The following is an 18785-nucleotide window of genomic DNA, read 5'->3' on the forward strand; positions in this document are numbered from 1 at the left end:
CCTACTGCAATACAAACTTTTATTTAAATAAGAAAAAGAGTTATTGTACAAATATTATTCTTCAGATGCAGCCTGCAGAGCCATAGCTATGGATGCTTAGTTCTGTGAGGAAGTGCTTCTATAGATTTTTAGGTTTAGAGATGATACCATCTGGATACCTTTGCTTGAACCGGGCAACCACATCTGGATCTAGTAGGTGGATCCCATCCAGCTGGTTTCCAAGGGTGATCCTGAAGCAAGGGGAAAGATGGGGCAAACAAAAATTCCCAGAATTAAAAGGCTTAATATTGTTAAAATATACCTTTTATTAAGACTGCCTATCATCTCATCAAATACCTATGCCAATTCTTTTTAAAAGACCTTAACAGAATAGTATGTGGTAGCATGACTGGTTAGGAATGGGCAGATTCTGATGTTAAAATAAGCAAGATCTGTGTCACTTCAGGGTTAATAACTGATGGCTAACCAGGCCTACTTTTCAAAGCTGTTGCTGCCAGTTGAGTATTCCCTGGATAAGTAAAATGCTAACAGCATGTCTCTTACTTACTTTTTTAAAATTTTATTTTTTTAATTGAATTTACTTAAAACCTGTATGGTTTTGTGAACCAATGTCACCCAAGTAAATTCAATTTAAAAAAAAATTAGCAGCGTGTCTTTTAAAGCTCTACTAACAGAATGAAAGATGTTAAAATGCTTGACAGATTAGATTCTTAGTAACCACCAGGGGACAGATTCAGAACATCCACAGACCAACTGAGGAATATCTTTAGGTTGTAAAAGTGGAATCTAGAGAACTGGTTTGAATTCTAAAACCTGTGGGGTTTCCAATGAATGTTGCAGAATCCTGTAAAACAGTCTAAAATAAAATATAAGCTTAGTTGGCTTATGAATCCTCTGAAGCCCATTTACAGAATACTGGAATATGATGTGAAACTCTACTAACCAATGTCCTTGACTATAAATACTTTTGCCCATGGGGGCTAGCATGTTCTCTGGTCACCTTACCAGTTGGGTTGCACATTGTGAGGTCGTCCAAATAATTCAATCTTGCGAGTGCCAGGGGATAGTCTCTCAATCATGCCATAGATTTCATCTGGTTTATGACTGGTAGAACGAACCTAGGAAATAAAGGGTCTAGCTACTTTTAAGTTACCCAAGATTGCAATTCTAGCCCTTTGCATTTATGTTTTAAGATCCAAATGAGAAAACTTGGGACAAGAATACCCCTGACCTCAATAACTAGTATCAATTAAAATGTGAAAACTTTGGGTGCCTGGGAAGCACATACCTCAGCTACGATCACATCACAATCCAGACCCTGGTTGAAGCCTTGGGGATTTCCTTTGACACCAACCTGCTCACCACAGAGAACAGATTACCTTATGGAAACGCAACATTTGAACTTTTTCTCAAGAAGAAATCACATAATTCCTCTTTTTTGCTCCACCTAATGAATTGAGCCCTACTGCTGCTCACCAAGCAGTGTTCCTTTCCATGGTTCAGCCAGTGACCTGTACGGCCTGTCCGAATGATGCGTTGCAGTTGATTTGTCTTCACCCAGATAATTTCATCTACCCGTTCATAACTGTGGGGCATAAAAAAGAACTAGAGCTTTAATCAGGCTTTCACAGTTTAGAAGTAGTACCATCTACTCTACAGAGGTAGGGAATCACAGGAATACTCTGGGAGAAATAAACAGATATCTATATAGCAATTATGTATTTCCCCCAAAAGAAAGCAACACTTACCCCCAGAGGTTCAGACATTCTCTGCCCAACTCCATGGCCCTAGAAAGAAAAAAGGGTTAAACAGCTACTTCCATGCCTGTTTTTTCTTTTGCTTCAAGATATGTGTTGTTTTCAGTAGACATTCAGTGAACATTTACATGCAAGACACCATTAAGGTAACAGGATGATTTAAGAATGTAAAAACAAAACATAGTATCTATTCTCAGTGGTCTTACCTTTTACAAGGAACAAATATAAAGTTAAATAGGACTCAAGGTATAATTTGTTATAAATAGGCATTAGGTCTCAGTAGGAAAAAAAGGCTGACTCATTCTTATATTTAATAGCACAGCTAGGAAAACCCAGGATTTTATTCCCACCCAGTACTCACTCTGTACTATACCTGCCCATACTGCATATCTTTGAACTGCATTACCTGCCTGTGACCCAGAGGAAGAGAAAGCCATCATCCTGCAGTACTGGTATGTTGAGCCTGCGCATCTCATCATCTGTCAGGGTCCCATAGGGCAGCTCCATGTGAATATCCCAGGGTGGGTCAGCCATCACAACTGCAAACTTGCCCAAGATACTGACGTCCAGGTAGCGGATATCACAACAGATCCACTGCATGAGGTGGTATTTGGTCATCTTCCCTTCCTCCACTCTGAGATTCATGGCCCCAGTCCCTCTTTTTCATCTATTTTCCTACTCCCTTTTAAGCATATCTATCCCACTCCATTCCCAATCAGCAAAACAGATTGCTAATTATGCCCTGCTTTCCTACATGTATGGCTGCCCTATTCAGATTAAGTCCATAAATTGAGGTAAGTTTTCTGAGCCAACAGGTACCTGAGGTGGGAAGAGTCGGTCTACATTGGAATCACCTCCAACACTCTGTGTGAGAGCAAGCTCCTGGCTTGGTGTATGGTCTTTGCTCCCAGGAGCCTCAGAATCCATGCAAGCATCAATTTCATAGTGAACGTATTTGCAGGTATCCATGTGGAAACATGTATTAAGGAAAGAGCAGTCACCTAATGACTCATCAGTGTGTTTATTGATGATTCGCCTGGGGAAATAAAAAGGTAAAATCAGAATCAAGATTGTGTTCCACAGTCAGAGCTAACAGTTCCAAGTAACAAATTGTTTCACAATTTCATATCTACTAATTTTCTCTATTGTTAGAGCTTCCTTCAAGAGTTTTCAGAGAAGGGGGAGGCAAGGGACTTGAATATCCATAATTCACACTAATGAAGAGTTTTAATTACTCTCTGAGCAAAGACATAACTTGCTTATCTTACGACAGGAAGGAAGGAAGGGCTTGCTGGTTAGAGCAGTATAACACTGACCTAAGAGCCCAGAGTCTTAATTCTCCTAAGATAATCTTCCTTCCAAAGAACTTTAACTTGCACTGGGGCTCAGAGATAGAAGTGCCTTGCTATTGCAAGAAAGGAGCATTAAAAAAACACATACTTGTCCCTGGCCAGTTTGGCTCGGTGTTAGCCTGCAGACCAACAAGTCCTGGGTTCAATTCCAGTCAAGGGCACATACCTTGGTTGGGTTGCAGGCTCCTCCCCAGCCTGGACCTTGGGCAGAGCACCTGCAGGAGGCAACTAATCGATGTGTTTCTTTCACATCGATTATTTCTCCCTGTCTTTCCCTCTCTTTTCCACTCTCTCTAAAAATCAATGGAGCCAAAACCGGTTTGGCTCAGTGGATAGAGCGTCGGCCTGTGAACTGAGGGGTCCCAGGTTCGATTCCGGTCAAGGGCATGTAACTTGGTTGCGGGCACATCCCCAGTAGGGGGTGTGCAGGAGGCAGCTGATTGATGTTTCTCTCTCATCGATGTTTCTGACTATCTATCCCTCTTCCTTCCTCTCTGTAAAAAATCAATAAAATATATTTAAAAAAATAAAATAAAATAAAATAAAAAATAAAAATCAATGGAAAAATATCCTTGGGTGAAGATTAAAAAAAAACCAACAAAACCCACACACACTTGCATTTATTTGGGAGTCCAGCCTGTATTCCTCCCACAGAACACTACTTCTAAAAGTATACTTTCAGCCCAGTTGGTGTGGCTCAGTGGTTGAGCATGACCCAGAAACCAAGAGGTCACCAGTTCAATTCCCAGTCAGGGCACATGCCTGGGTTGCAGGCTTGATCCCCAGCAGTGGGCATGCAAGAGGCAGCCAATCAATGATGTCTCTCTCATCAATGTTTCTATCTTTCTATCCCTCTCCTTTCCTTTCTAAAAATAAATAAAACATTTTTTTTAAGTATACTTTCAGAATCTGGTGGTTTTTGACAAACTATTGAAACCTTTTTCTTTTTTAAATATAATTGTATTGATTTCAGAGAGAAAGAGGGAGAGAGAGAGATAGACATCAATGATGTCTCTCAACATCAGTGATGAGAGAGAATCATTGATCGGCTGCCTCCTGCACACCCCCTACTGTGGATTGAGCATGCAACCCTGGGCATGTGCCCTGACCGTGATCTCCTGGTTCAAATGTGGATGATATTCAACCAGTGAGCCATGCTGGCCAGGACATATGAAAACCATTTAATAACAGGATTAAAGACATAATCTCAATGATTGGAAGCAACGTGCTGAAAAGAAATGACAACTTCTAGGAGACCCATCCCACCTCTCTCCCTCCCAAGAGACCTGAAGTGCAGCTTGCGACAGGGCCGATCAGCATCACTGGCTTTCATGCACTCCTCTTTGGTTCCATAGTCACAGAACTCTTGCACTTGGGCCCGACCTCGTGACCGAAACTTTTCGACAATGGATTGTTCCTTGGCTGTTGTAGTATTTAATAGCTCTAGAATCTCCTGACTGACCTATGACAGAAGAAGCTTTGGACTTAACAGGGTTTGTAGATAAAATTAGCCCTTAAACCACCTGTGTAAATTCTACTTGATAAAAATGCCCACCAAAACCACTTATGTTAAGTGCTGAACCAAGGCACAATGAACTCTACTGTCAATTTAACTTGTCAAATTCACACATCTAGAAGTAGCAAATGGAAGAGAACTCATGTGGTTCCATTATTTATACCAAGAACCACTATACAGCAAGTCTTCAACATTGATAGGTTTTGTAACTTTAAGTGAAAAGATGTATAACAAAACTAATTTTACCATAGGCTAAATGATATAAACAAAGTTCCTAAGGCATCTCATCAACGTTATGATGAAATAACACTGAACAAAATGACGTTGAGAACTTGCTGTACTGCCAATTCACATTGTTTAATCAATTTCTATAATTATTGGTCCAGTATTCATTTCCATTCATCTCTCCCTATTCCTACATTTGGATTCATCTTTTTTTTTAAAAATTTATTTGTTGATATTTAGAAAGAGAGGAAGGGAGAAACATCAATTTGTTGTTTCGCTTATTTGTGCATTCATTGGTTGATTCTTGTATGTGCCCTGACTGGATTGAACCCACAACCTTGGTGTATTGGAACAGTGCTCTAACCAACTGAGCTACCCAGCCAGAGCTGGATTCCCCTGCCCTTGATTTTATGATTCTTCCAAATGGATCCAGTAACCAAGATTCTCTAAATCCGAGTTTCTAACATTGACATTATTAACATTTAGGGCTGGATAATTCTTTGTTGTATGGGGGTTGTCCTACTATGACTGTAGGATGTTTAGCAGTATCCCTTGCCTCTACCCACTAGATGCCTGTAGCACTCTCCTGTATTGTGACAACCAAAAATGTCTCCGGACATTGTTAAATGTCCTCTGCAAGGAGGGAGGAAGGCAAAATTATCCCCTGTTGAGAACCACTGTTCTAAACCTTCAATTCTAAGAATTGCTCCTTGTGCCAGGGGTAAATTCCTCTCAACCAAAGTTATAATTCCAAGTATATGTATGAAAACATTTCCATCTGCCCCTACCTTCTTGCTCTGTTGTTCCTTAGTAGACTGTTGGTTCAGAAGGCTTTCTATCTCCAGATCAACATCTGAGGCAGCATGTTTCCTTGATTTCTTGGTTGGCTCCTTGGCTGTTTCTGATGCTGAAGAGGCCAGACCAGAGGCCAAAGAGCTAGCAAAGGCAGCTGCTGTGGCCGAGTCCTGTTCTGCTCGCCGCTTCTGACCTGTGATAGTCCCTGTTACCTCCCCAGAGCCCTTTTCTGCCACAGCGACCATCATGGCAGAGAGCTTGGAATGATCAGCATAGGTCACAAGAGTAGGATGTGCATCATCTTGTAGGAGACCTCGCTTTACCTCAATCAACTCCTGAGCTGCAAACTTCTGTAAAAGGCTTTCCACCCCATCTTGAGTAGCAGGGGCATCTGGCTGGGGAAGTAAGAGAAGGCAATAAGACACTGACCATGAACTGAAAAAAAGAAGTGATAGATTCCAACCCTGTCTTATCAGGTCATTACCGTGGAGATGGCAAGACAGATGGACACAGCATCAGTAGGCAATGTTAGGGATAGATCAGAGAGATGGTGTAGCAACTTCTTCTCCAACTCAGGGTCTGTAGCTAATTCAGGAACTGAAGCTGTGCTGGACTTGGAGCCACCAGAAGTGGGTACAGTAGGCACTGGGCTGTCACTGCGGAAGGTTGGAGACAGTGCTGCCTCTGGATTCCGTAGATCTAGGAATGAAGAGAATATAAACTGAAAAAGGGTGCCCTGGCTGGTTTGGCTTAGTGGATAGAGCATCAGCCTGTAGACTGAAGGGTCCTGGGTTCTAGTCTGCTCAAGGGCACATGCCTGGGTTTCGGGCTCGATCCCTGGTGTGGGCATGTTCTCTCATTGATGTTTCTATCTCTCTCCCTCTCCCTTCCTCTCTGAAATCAATAAAAAACAAAAAAAAAAAAACAAAAAAAAATTTTAAAGGGGTAACTGCCAGCCTATATATTCCTCGGGAGTCAAATTCTCCAGCATTCACAGTACACAGTTCTTTCATTTCATGCGGGAAATCCTCCGACCAAATTTAGCACTAGATTTTTTCCTCAAACATATTTAAGCATTCATTCACTGCTTTGCCAGGATAATCCTCAGTTTTCTGGGAAGAGCTTACCTTTTCTCTATTGAATGAGAGTTTTCATAATTCCTTGTTCTTCATGTACTTTATAGGAAATGAGCAGCATGGTAAATTTAAATGTCCATACCAACTCCATTCAAGCTATTCTAAATGACAACTGGCATAATCAACCTGATTTAAAAGCCAGAAATATTTTCAACAACCTAAACTATGATTAAATCTCTCTGAGGAATGGAGTTTAAATTTTTATGAATTAAGGCCACTAGACATCAGAAGATATACAAATGACAGTGTTAGAGGTTAGAATAATGGAACCTTTAATATCAAACTTAAAAATCTTATAATTTGCTGAAGCCTAGTCACAAAATATTTCCTGACTGTATTTTTTAAAAAATCTATTTTTGCCCTAACTGGTTTGGCTCAAGGGATAGAGCATCGGCCTGCGGACAAAGCGTCCTGGGTTCGATTCCAGTCAAGGGCATGTACCTTGGTTGCAGGCTCCTTGGACCCTGGCCCTGGTTGGAGGCAACCTATTGATGTGTTTCTCTCACATCGATGTTTCTCTCTGTCCTTCCCTTTCTCTTCCACTCTCCCTAAAAATCAATGGAAAAATATTCTCAGGTGAGGATTAACAAAAAACAAACAAATCTATTTTTATTGATTTTTAGAAAGAGAGGAAGGGAAAGGAAGAGAGAAATATTGATGTGAGAATGGCACATCAGCTGCTTCCTGCATGGCCCGTACTGGGAATTGAACAGGCAACCTTTTGGTGTGTGGTCCCATGCCCAATCAATTGAGCCACACCAGCCAGGGCCAGATAAAATATTAAACTCAGGACCTATACTGGAATTCTGTTAAATATTATCCTAATATATAAAGAGCCAGGGGCCATCACGACCAAAATGACAGGAAGGCCGACCAAACAGCAGGCTGTGTGGGGCGACAAGGCAGGCAGGGGGTTTAGTGAGGGAAGACCAAACGACTGAACAGCAGGCAGCATGGGGCGACCAGGCCGGAAGGGGGGGCAGTTGGGGGCAACCAGGCCGGCAGGGAGGGGCAGTTGGGGGCAACCAGGCTGGCGGGGGGGGGGGGGGGCAGTAAGGGGCGACCAGGTTGGCAGGGAGCAGTTGGGGGGGCGACCAGGCTGGCGGGAGGCACAGTAAGGGGCGACCAGGTCAGCAGGGGCCAGTTGGGGGTGATCAGGCTGGCAGGGAGGGACAGTTGGGGGCTACCAGGCTGGCAGGGGGCGCAGTTGGGGATGACCAGGCCGGTGGGGGACACTGTAAGGGGCAACCAGGCCAGCAGGGGGGGACAGTGAGGGGTGACCAGGCCAGTGGGGGGGGGCAGTTGGGAATGACCAGGCTGGCGGGGGGGGGGGCAGTTAGGGGTGACCAGGCCAGGAGAGGGGGGGCAGTTAGGGTGACCAGGCCGGCAGGGGAATGCAGTTAAGTGCAACCAGGCCAGCGGGGGGGACAGTTGGGGGCAACCAGGCTGGCAGGGGGGCCAATTAGGGGTAGGCAATCAGGCAGGCAGGCAGATGAGCAGTTAGGAGCCAGTGGTCCCAGTTTGTGAGAGGGATGTCCAACTGCTGGGATCGGGCCTGAACCGGCAGTTGGACATCCCAAGGGGTCCCAGATTGGAGCGGGTACAGGCTGGGCTGAGGGGACCCCCCTCCTGTGCACGAATTTTGTGCACCAGGCCTCTAGTAAGGTATAAATGAGCCATTGGTTTACATGTAAAAATATTTTGATTACTTGGAAATTTCCACTCTCATGGAACTAACTTTAGTAAAATTTGACTCAGAAATTCCAAGGACATTAGAGCTGAACTATACCAAAAACCTTGCTGGAATAGTTAACGTTTTATGAAAATAAGTTATACCCTATTTGGAAAACAGATTCCACAATTCCATATCAGCTGCAAATGTTAAATAATTGACATAACTTTCTTCACCTCGCTTACTTATAATTCCTTTATGTTCTGCTGAATCTTGACTAGAACTCAGATGAACTGATAAAAGTTCCTTGTGGCAAAAAGGTGTTATACACATGCAAGAGTCATGGAAGCACTTTGAAGGTCAGGATGAGAAAGAGTTTGAAAGCAACTGACTTAAGCTAAAAATATGTATTAAATTTAAGTGACAGTTACTATTTAGCTTACTTGAAAAACTATAGGCAAAATCCCTGCATTGAACAGGACTGATTTGGTGACTACTGAAATCCCTTGCAATTCAGAAATTCTACAAATCTAATACATTTGAGCTAAAATACCCCCATTACATTTTACACTAGGATCAAACTGATTTTTCACTTTTTTAAAGTAAACAAAAATTTCTTTCATTAAGCAACCCAACTAAGAACAATCAATGGTAAATTTCATTAAGGCAAAAAAAAAAAAAATACAAGGTGCTTTAAAATGAGGATTTCAGGCATTGCATCCACAAATTGTTTTATATGTTACTAGAGGCCCGATGCATTCAGGCACGAGGCGGGGTGGAAGGAGGGCAGAGGGGGTTCCTCAGCCCGGACTGTGTCCTCTCGCAATCTGGGACCCCTTGCTCCTAACCGCCCGCCTGCTTGCTCCTTACCACTTCACTCACCGCTCCTTAGTGCTGCTGTGGAAGTGGGAGAGGCTCCTGCCACCACCACTGCGCTTGCCAGCCATGAGCCCTGCGTTGAGCATCTGCCCCCTGGTGGTCAGTGTGCATCATAGCGACTGATCGTTCTGTTCGTTCCACCATAACCATCACTGGGATTTTATATAGATAGATACTGACTTATTTATTTATTTATTTATTTTTATATAAGTACAAATTAGAGGCTTATGGGGTTGGTCTTTCTTTTTTTTTTTTTTTTTTTAAATGTATTTATTGATTTTTTACAGAGAGGAAGGGAGAGGGATAGAGAGTTAGAAACATTGATGAGAGAGAAACATCGATCAGCTGCCTCCTGCACACCTCCTACTGGGGATGTGCCCGCAACCAAGGTACGTGCCCTTGACCGGAATCGAACCTGGGACCCTTCAGTCTGCAGGCCAACACTCTATCCATTGAGCCAAACCGGTTTTGGCTGGTCTTTCTTTCTTAAAAAATGTATTTTTATTGATTTCAGAGAGGAAGGGAGAGGGGGAGAGAGATAGAAACATCAATAATGAGAGAATCATTGATCGGCTGCCTCCTGCATGCCCCCAACTAGGGACCGAGCCCACAACCCAGGCATGTGTCCCTGACTGGAACTGAACCCGGGACCCTTCAGTCTGCAGGCTGACACTCTATCCACTGAGCCAAACCAGCAAGGGCCCAAACATTCTTTTAAAAACATAAATTAACAGAGAGGGAGGAGAGAGATACATTGATGTGAGAGAGATACATCAATCAGATGCCTCCTGTTGAACCTGAAACCTGTGCATGTGCCCTGACCAGGTGACTTTTTGGTGCATGGGATGATGTTCACCCAACTGAGCTACACTACCCAGAACTCAAAAACACTTACTGCCCTGGCTGGGTAGCTCACTTGGTTGGAGCACTGAACTGATGCGCCAAAGGTTTTTCGGGTTCAATCCCTGGTCAGGGCACATACAGGAGTCACCTAACAGATGCATGAATAGGAGGAACAGCAAATTGATGTCTCTCTTTCTTCTCTCTCTCTAAAAATCAATTTTTAAAAAAGTGACTTTCACTCTGAAAAAGTTCTTATTAATGTAATCTAATCAAAATTCTGTTTGGGACATACTTATTCACTACCATATTATTTTTCATTACTGCCACAAAAAAATGGTTTTTCAGACACTTGGCTTAAATATATAGTAATACCACATTATTTTTATGATAAAGTTCTCTATTAACTTTATTTTAAATGAAGTCAAGAGCTAGCAGTTCAAATAAAAAAATAACCCATTTGACATTATTATATCTGCTATTATATTTAAAATAACAATATATAGCTCTGGCTGTTGTTTCTCAATGGTTAGTGTTGCCCAGAGGGGCTTGAGTTCAATTCCCTGTCAAGGTCATGTTCCTGGGTTGCAGGTTCAACCACCAACCCTGATCAGGGCACATGCAGGAGGCATTGGATTGGTGTGTCTCTCTCACTCTCTCATGTCCTCATGTCAATGTTTCTCTCTCTCCTCTCTCCCCTCTTACTCCCTCCCTTCCAGTCTCTAAAAAAAAAAAAATCAATGGGAAAAAATACCCTCACTCTTCTGGTGAGGAATAACAACAACAACAAAAAAAAACACAACATACCACAAACACATTTAAAATAACAATATATAAATTTGGATAGATGTTTATGCTCTCAATTTCTTTTCTACCAACTTTTCATGCAAATGTTACTTGCTATTTTTAAATCAGACTACATGGAATCTAGTCAAGAAACTCTCAGTAAAAAAAAAAAGAAAAGAAAAGGAAAAGGAAACAAAGCAAATGAGCTGAGGGCAGCAATGTAAGACTTCAAATGACATTGAGGGATAAGGAAGTCCTCAGGGGGAGATTAAAAATGGTGGCAGAGTAGGAGGACGCTGCACGGACATGCTCCCAGAACAAGCTGGAATTACAACTGAAATACGGAAAGGCTTCCTGAATAATCAACGGAAAACTCAGAGGAGAGAACCCTGATACCCAAGGACTGAAGGTGGAGACCGAATTGAGGCTGGTAGGAGGGGCAGAGGCGTGAAAGGGCTGGCCAGGCACCTATAGGCGACAACTGAAGTCCCAGAGAGATATCTCAGCTGTGGTGGGTGGAGGGGGGGAGTGCCACTGAGAACTCTGGTATCTGATTCCCAAAGCTTGACTCCCCAGCAGAGAGCACTAAACTGAGGAGGGTACCCACATAACATCTAGCTGTGAAAAGCAGTGGGGTGCTGTCTGCCAGGAAGTGGCAGCTGAAAGTCCAGGCACCCTCTTAAAGGGCCAATGTACAAAAATTCCCTGTGGAGCTACCCACCTTGTGCTCTAGCAGAGGGAGGGTGAAGTGGACTGAAGCTGTGAGCAAAACCCAGGACTGGGGACTCGGGGGAAAGAGCTCAGAAGACAGATACCCCAAGTCTCCTAGGCTGAGTCATTCCCTCACACAGCAGAGGACATCTTTCCCACACAGACATCTGCCTTGCCTGGGGGGAAGACAGTCAACACACCTTATTGGAAAACACCTTGCCCTGAGGCCACTTAAGAGATTAAAAGTAACAATTAGCCTCCAGGCAGAAGCAACTGCCCCAGCCTGTGGAAAAAACTCTTGCCACACCTGACGACAATTGCCTGGGGGAAATTCAAGTTGGAATCCTATTTGTAGACAGAAGCAGTTTCTGGAGGCTTTGAGTCTTTGCATGATCCAATTAGTCAGAAACAGCCTTTAACACTGTTCTGCACTAGAGATTGAGAGGTGTAGAGGATCTCCCTAATACAGTCACAAACCCAAACAGACAACCAAAATGAGGAAACAAACAACCCCCAAATGAAAGAACTAGCGAATTCTCCAGAAGAAGAGATAAATGAAGCAGAGATAAGAAATTTATCTGAAACAGAGTTCAGAGTAATGATGTTAAAAATGCTCCACAGTAGGGGAAAAGGTATAGTAACCATGAAAAAAGAACAGTCTGAGATAAAGAATGACATAACACAAATAAAGAACACATTGGAAGGAATACTCAGCAGATTAGGGGAAGTTGAGGATCAAATCAGTGAATTAGAAGACAGAGTTGAAAATATCACTTAATTAGAGAACCAAAAAGAAAAAAACAATTAAAAAGCAGGAGGACAACTTAAGGCAGCTGAGGGACAACGTAATTATTAGAATAGTAGGTGTGCCAGAAGAGGCAGAAAGGGAGAAAGGAATAGAGAAGGTGTTTGAAGAAATAATGATAGAAACTTCCCTAACCCGGTAAAGGAAAAAGTCACACAAGTTCAGGAGACACAGAGAACCCCAAAGAAGAAGAACCCAAACAGACCCATATGAAAACATGCTCAAAGTCACTAATCATCTGAGAGATGTAAATCAAAATGACAATAAGGTACCACCTCACACCTGTCAGAATGGCTATCATCAACAAATCAACAAAGGACGAGTGCTGGCAAGGATGTGGAGAAAAAGGAACCCTCATGCACTGCTGGTGGGAATGCAGACTGGTGCAGCCACTGTGGAGAACAGTATGGAGTTTCCTCAAAAAACTAAAAATGGAACTCCCATTTGACCCAGTGATCCCACTCCTAGGAATATATCCGAAGAAACTAGAAATACCAATCAGAAAGGATATATGCACCCCTATGTTCATAGCAGCACAATTTACCATAGCTAAGATCTGGAAACAGCCTAAGTGCCCATCAGCAGATGAGTGTATTAAAAAACTGTGGTACATCTACACAATGGAATACCACGCTGTGCTAAAAAAGAAGGAATTCCTACCATTTGCAACAACATGGATGGAACTGGAGAGCATTATGCTAAGTGAAATAAATCAGTCAGAGAAAGATAAATATCACATAATCTCACTCATCTATGGTAAATAATGAACAACATAAACTGATGAACAAAAACAGATCCAGAGACAGGGAAGCATCGATCAGACTGTCAACCCTCAGAGGGAAGGTAGGGGAGGGTGGGGGTTAGGGGGAGAAACCAAAGGACTTGTATGCATGCATATAAGCCTAACCAGTGGTCACAGACAACAGGGGGGTGGGGGCATGAGTGGGGTTGGGGTTGGGAAGGTAATGGGGGGATGAGGACAAATATGTAATACCTTAATCAATAAAGAAATTTTAAAAAATTGTAAAAAAAAAATAAGCATAAAAAATTAAATTTAGTAAAGTGACATCTATGATAATAAAAGCATAATATGCTAATTAGACCAGACAGCCAAACGACCTTCTGGACATCATTCCAGATGTCCTTCCGGATGAAGCTGTGGTGGTGGGGGCCAAGGCAGAGGCAGTCAGGGGTGATCAGGCAGACAGGCAGAGTGGTTAGGGGTGATCAGGCAGGCATGCAGAGTGGTTAGGGGCAATCAGGCAGGCAGGTAGAGTGGTTAGGGGCGATCAGGCAGGCAGGAAGAGTGGTTAGGGGCAATCAAGCAGGCAGGTAGGAGAGTGGTTAGGAGCCAGCGGTCCCGGATTGCGAGAGGGATGTCCAACTGCCAGTTTAGGCCCAATCCTCCCTGCGGGATCGGGCCTAAAATGGCAGTCAGACATCCCCCAAGGGGTCCCAGATTGCGAGAGAGTGCAGGCTGGGCTGAGGGACACCCCCCTCCCCCATGCACGAATTTCGGTTAATAACATTATATAAGTTTGGTTAATAACATTAACCAAACTTATATAATGTTATAAGTTTATAACATTATAAACTTATGTTATAAACTCATGCCCCCACCCCCCTGTTGTCTGTGACCACTGGTTAGGCTTATATACATGCATACAAGTCCTTTGGTTGATCTCTTCCCCTTACCCCCTTACCTTCCCTCTGATGTTTGACAGAGTTGTTTGATAACATTATATAAGTTTCAGGTGTACAACTTTATAATGCAACATCTGTATACTCCATTGTGTGCTAAAGAAAATGTGTTTTTATAATTAAACCTATTGATGCTATGGAGAATGAAATCACATAAACATTTTACTTTCTCCAGTTGGTAACCAAATTTAGATCTTCTTTGAGTAATGTGTAATTTTTCTTAAAGGAAGCAATAAGTCTGTTAAATGAACCATTTTTTTTTTTTTTAGTTAATCCTCACTCAAGGATATTTTTCCATTGATTTTTAGAGAGAGCGGAATGGAGGAGAAGAGACAGAGAGAAACAGCGATGTGAGAGACACATCGATTGGTTGCCTCTTGCACGTGCCCTGATAAGGGCCAGGTATGAATCTGCAACTGAGGTATGTGCCTCGACCAAGAATCAAACCGGAGATCCTTCAGCCAACACTCTAACCACTGAACAAACTGGCCAGGGCAAGCCCTGCTATTTTTAATGCAGGCTTTTGCAGAAAGCAAAGTTTTTCAGGAACACACACATATGTATATAGTAGAAATGCCTCGAATCATATCCTTCCAGAATGCTGTTTTGGAAAAAGTTGATGAAATACTTTAATCCCAGTTATAAGAGTCTATAATAAATTAAGAAGCAATTGGGGACCCAAGCCAGGTAGTTCAGTTGTTTAGAGCATTATCTGATAAACCAAGGTTGCAGTTTCAATTCCTAGTCAGGGCACATACAAGAATCAACCAATGAATGCATAAATAAGTGGAACAAATGAATGTTTCTCTCTTTCTTCCTTCCTCTCTCTATAAAATCAGTAATTAAAAAATAAAAGAAGCAATGGGTCATTTGTCTATGATAGTGATGTAATTGTTATATTTTCTATCCAAAATTGATATGCATGTCGCCTGACCAGCATTGCTCAGTGGTTACAGCATAAGCCTGTGGACTGAAGGGTCCAAGGTTCAATTCTGGTCAAGGGCACATGCCTGGGTTGCAGGCTCGATCCCCAGTGGGGCATGTAGGAGGCAGCCAATCAATGATTCTCCCTCATCATTGATGTTTCTATCTCTCCCCTTCTCTAAAATCAATTAAAAAAATTAAAAATAAATAAAATAAAAATAAATTGATATGCATGTATAAAAGGCTCAGAAACAGAGGAAACCAAAGAATAAGAAAAAAACAAACCATAAAATTGATCTACAAGAGGTCAAAGAACTGAAGTTTATATATCAAGAAAAAAAAGTCTTGCCCTGGCTGGTTTGGCTCAGTGGATAGAGCGTCAGCCTGAGAACTGAAAGGTCCCGGGTTCGATTCCAGTCAAGGGCACATGCCTGGGTTGTGGGCTCGATCCCCAGTAGGGGACTTGCAGGAGGCAGCCAATCCATGATTCTCTCTCATTGTGGATGTTTCTATCTCTCTCTCCCTCTTCCTTCCTCTCTGAAATCAATAAAAAAATATATTTTTGAAAAAAAAAGTCTTCCTCTTGGGTAATTCAGTAACTACTCCAATGCTTGACTACTAATTAATCCTTGACCATAAGACTTGCACTTCTTCCTCCACTCACCCTACCCCTTAACTTCTTTTTTAATTATCTAAATACAATATAGCCCTCAAAACCAAATTCCAGCCGTAGTCAGTTTGGCTCAGTGGATAAGGCATCAGCCTGTGGACCAAAGGGTCCCGGGTTTGATTCTGGTCAAGAGCAGGTACCTTGGTTGCAGGCTCCTCCCCACCGGGGCCCTTTCTCTCACATAGATGTTTCTGTCTGTCTTTCCCTCTCCCTTCCATTCTCCCTAAAAATCGATGGAAAAATATTCTGGGGTGAGAATTAACAAAAACAAACAAACAAAAGTAAACAAACAAATAAATAAAGGTGACTAAGTGTTAAAAAAAAAAAATTCCAAGTGCTAACTTCTCCATAATTGCCTTCACTGACTAAACCAACTCTTGTTAGTTCTTTCACTGCACTCTTGTGGAAGCATTCATGTGGCCTTTTACATGTATCATACCCTTTATCCCCAACTAAATTTCAAATTCCTTGAGAGCATGGTCAATGTCACACTTATTTTGTCTAACTACACTCATGCACACTGCAGAAACTCAATAGATATTTTTTTATTATGGTGTGAGAGTCCTGCCAGGGCATCTAGTTCCAGGGACCAGAATGTGTGCATGGTCCTGATATGTTAAGATAAGATTTAGTGATGGATTTGAATATATTGAGAAACACTGGAATAACCTACCACAATAGTGGTACAGAGATTCGCTATTCTTGTAGATCTTTTATCACTGATTTGCCTTAGATAATTCAGGGATTGTGCTGGGAATGGGTGGTGAGGTTCCTTCCTTTTACCACTGTGACACAGAAGCAGGGCTGGGGGATTAAAAAACAAACAAAAAACGAATGCTTTCAGATTCCAGCTCCGTATGCAAATGAATGAAACAATGCCAGTTCCTCAGCTGATTGAGCTACACCAGCTCTGTGCGGGCCACTGAAATGGGCACCATGGTAACAAGGTCAGTGCTTGCTCCCTGTGCCCACAGTCGCAAAGAAAAGGCCACTACACACCAGTCACCAGAACCTAGGGGAGAACAAAACGCCATGGGAGCAACAGAAAGAGAGGACTTTCTGTTTCAAGGAATGGGGCTGAGAGGCCTAGCAAACGGGACGTTCTTGGAGACTTAAGAGGAATCAGGCAGTGGCGGGCGGAGAGATCCGACGCCCGGGGTGGAAACCTCGACTGTGCTGCTGAGGCGAGAGAGGGAGTACCAATGCAGGAGGCGTTAACGAAATAGCCACTTGGAGAAGGGCTTCCACTCGGGAGCTGTCTTTTTCTCCAGGTTCCCTCCCTCCCAGCCCGGCTAAGCACCGGCCAGAGACACGCGCCTCACCCAAGTGCCCCGAGTCCTGCTTCCGCCTCCGCTGCAGCCTCTCCCGCAGCGAGTCCAGCTGCTTTTTGTGGGCCTGGATAGAGCTCCACGTATCCGACATCCTTGTCTCCCAGCCTGGAAAGGTCTCGAATCAGGCGCGGGAGACTAGCACCTCCCAGTTGAAGCTCCGGAAAAATCTAATTCTCACACGGACAACCCAAGGCTAAACGGAAAGAGATCCCGGCGTTGCGCTAAATGAAAAGCCATTTCCGGTTTCGCGCAGCTTTGACGCTGAAACAGGAGCCATCTTAAGTGTTGGCAGGAGGGCGGATGTTTTCTTATTGGCGCTCTCTGGTGCTTCCGGGTGCAATGAGGCTGTGACCGCCATCTTGGTGCCTGGCAGAGCGGCCATGTTGCTTATAGGCGCGCATGCGGCCATGTTGAATATAAGATTAGTCTTGAGAGTTGACTAAGATAGTACTCCTAGAGCGGCAGTTGTAATACAGATATTTAAAATGAGGGATCACGAATTCCTCCGACAGTTTGATACATACCTTTCCCACTGAAGGTGTTGTAGGTTATGTTTCCATGCATTCATTTACAACAATAGCTATTAATTAGTTCCAATCCATGGGTGTGTATGCGTGGGCACACTTCTCTAAGGGAAGAAGAGATGAAGCAGTGATATTATTATAAGATATCTATGAATATTCTCACTTTTCTTTTTTTAGAAAATATTTTTTCTATTATTTTTATTAATTTTAGAGAGAAAGAGGAGGGAGAGAGACATCAATTAGTTGTTTCCCTTATTTATGCATTCATTGATTCTTGCATGTGCCCTGACAGAGATTGAACCAGCAACCTTAGCACATCTGGATGACTCTCTAACCAGCAGAGATACCCAGCAAGGGCTCCTCACTCTTCTTACACCAAAACTACATTTACCATAGTAATACATTGAAACAGAGTCCTCATAAGGAGGCACGGGGGTGCTTCTGAGATTCAGGTTGCATGTGTTTCTTATTCTGGTAGCTGGTTACATAAGAATGTTGTGAAAATTAAGCCAATTTTGGTATGTGCGCTTCTCTGTACATGTAGTAAGCTTAAATTCAAAAGTTTGTTTTGTAAAGGGTCCTCTGAATGGAAGCATTTAGAAACCACTGGTTTGTCAAATGCCTACATGATGCCAAACACTGTGTCAGAAAGAATCGCTTGAAAAAGGCATGGCTCCTGTTTTCAAAGAGTTTCTGGCCTGGTAAAGGAGCCAGGACCCTTTATTAATATGGAACCATCTTTACAACATATGGCAGCATGAGCATAGGCTCTAAAAGTAAATGTGATTGCAAAGAAGAGGAGGATCCCAAGCCCAGGCAACCCAGGAAGGCATCGGAAGGGAGGTGGCATCAAGGTTCAGGCTTGAAGTGACAGATAGGTCTTCAGTAGGTGAAGCCATAGGACAGAATTCCAGGATGAAGACATGATAAAAACAAATGTCTAGACTAGTGTTAGGAAAGCATAATGAATGTCCTGTTAATCCAGATTCAGTAGAACATAGAGAATTATATTGTTTGAGAATTTAGAAGGATATTTGTTTCCATATTTGAGACCAGATTGCAAAAAAAAAGTACATATTACCTGAGTAAAGACCTTGCAATTTAATCACAAAATAACAGGATAATTTAGTGTTTTTGAATAGAGAGTGTTTTAAGATTGAT

The 18785-nt window shown here is 42.8% G+C and overlaps 1 protein-coding gene across 1 annotated transcript; it reads right to left on the minus strand.

The window, feature by feature from the left end:
• On the minus strand, positions 1-17384 carry METTL3 (methyltransferase 3, N6-adenosine-methyltransferase complex catalytic subunit). The gene is made up of 11 exons (XM_080657538.1): positions 17092-17384; positions 6130-6344; positions 5639-6040; positions 4396-4571; positions 2577-2793; positions 2164-2351; positions 1749-1787; positions 1477-1585; positions 1289-1354; positions 1006-1118; positions 1-230 (listed from the first exon to the last, which is right to left on the minus strand). The coding sequence occupies exons 1-11, from the start codon at positions 17189-17191 to the stop codon at positions 119-121; spliced, it is 1737 nt and encodes a 578-aa protein (XP_080513664.1). The 5' UTR covers positions 17192-17384; the 3' UTR covers positions 1-118.
• Between the last annotated feature and the right edge of the window lie 1401 nt (positions 17385-18785).

Source organism: Plecotus auritus, assembly GCF_963455305.1.
Source record: "Plecotus auritus genome assembly, chromosome: 1".
Classification (NCBI taxonomy): Eukaryota; Metazoa; Chordata; class Mammalia; order Chiroptera; family Vespertilionidae; genus Plecotus; species Plecotus auritus.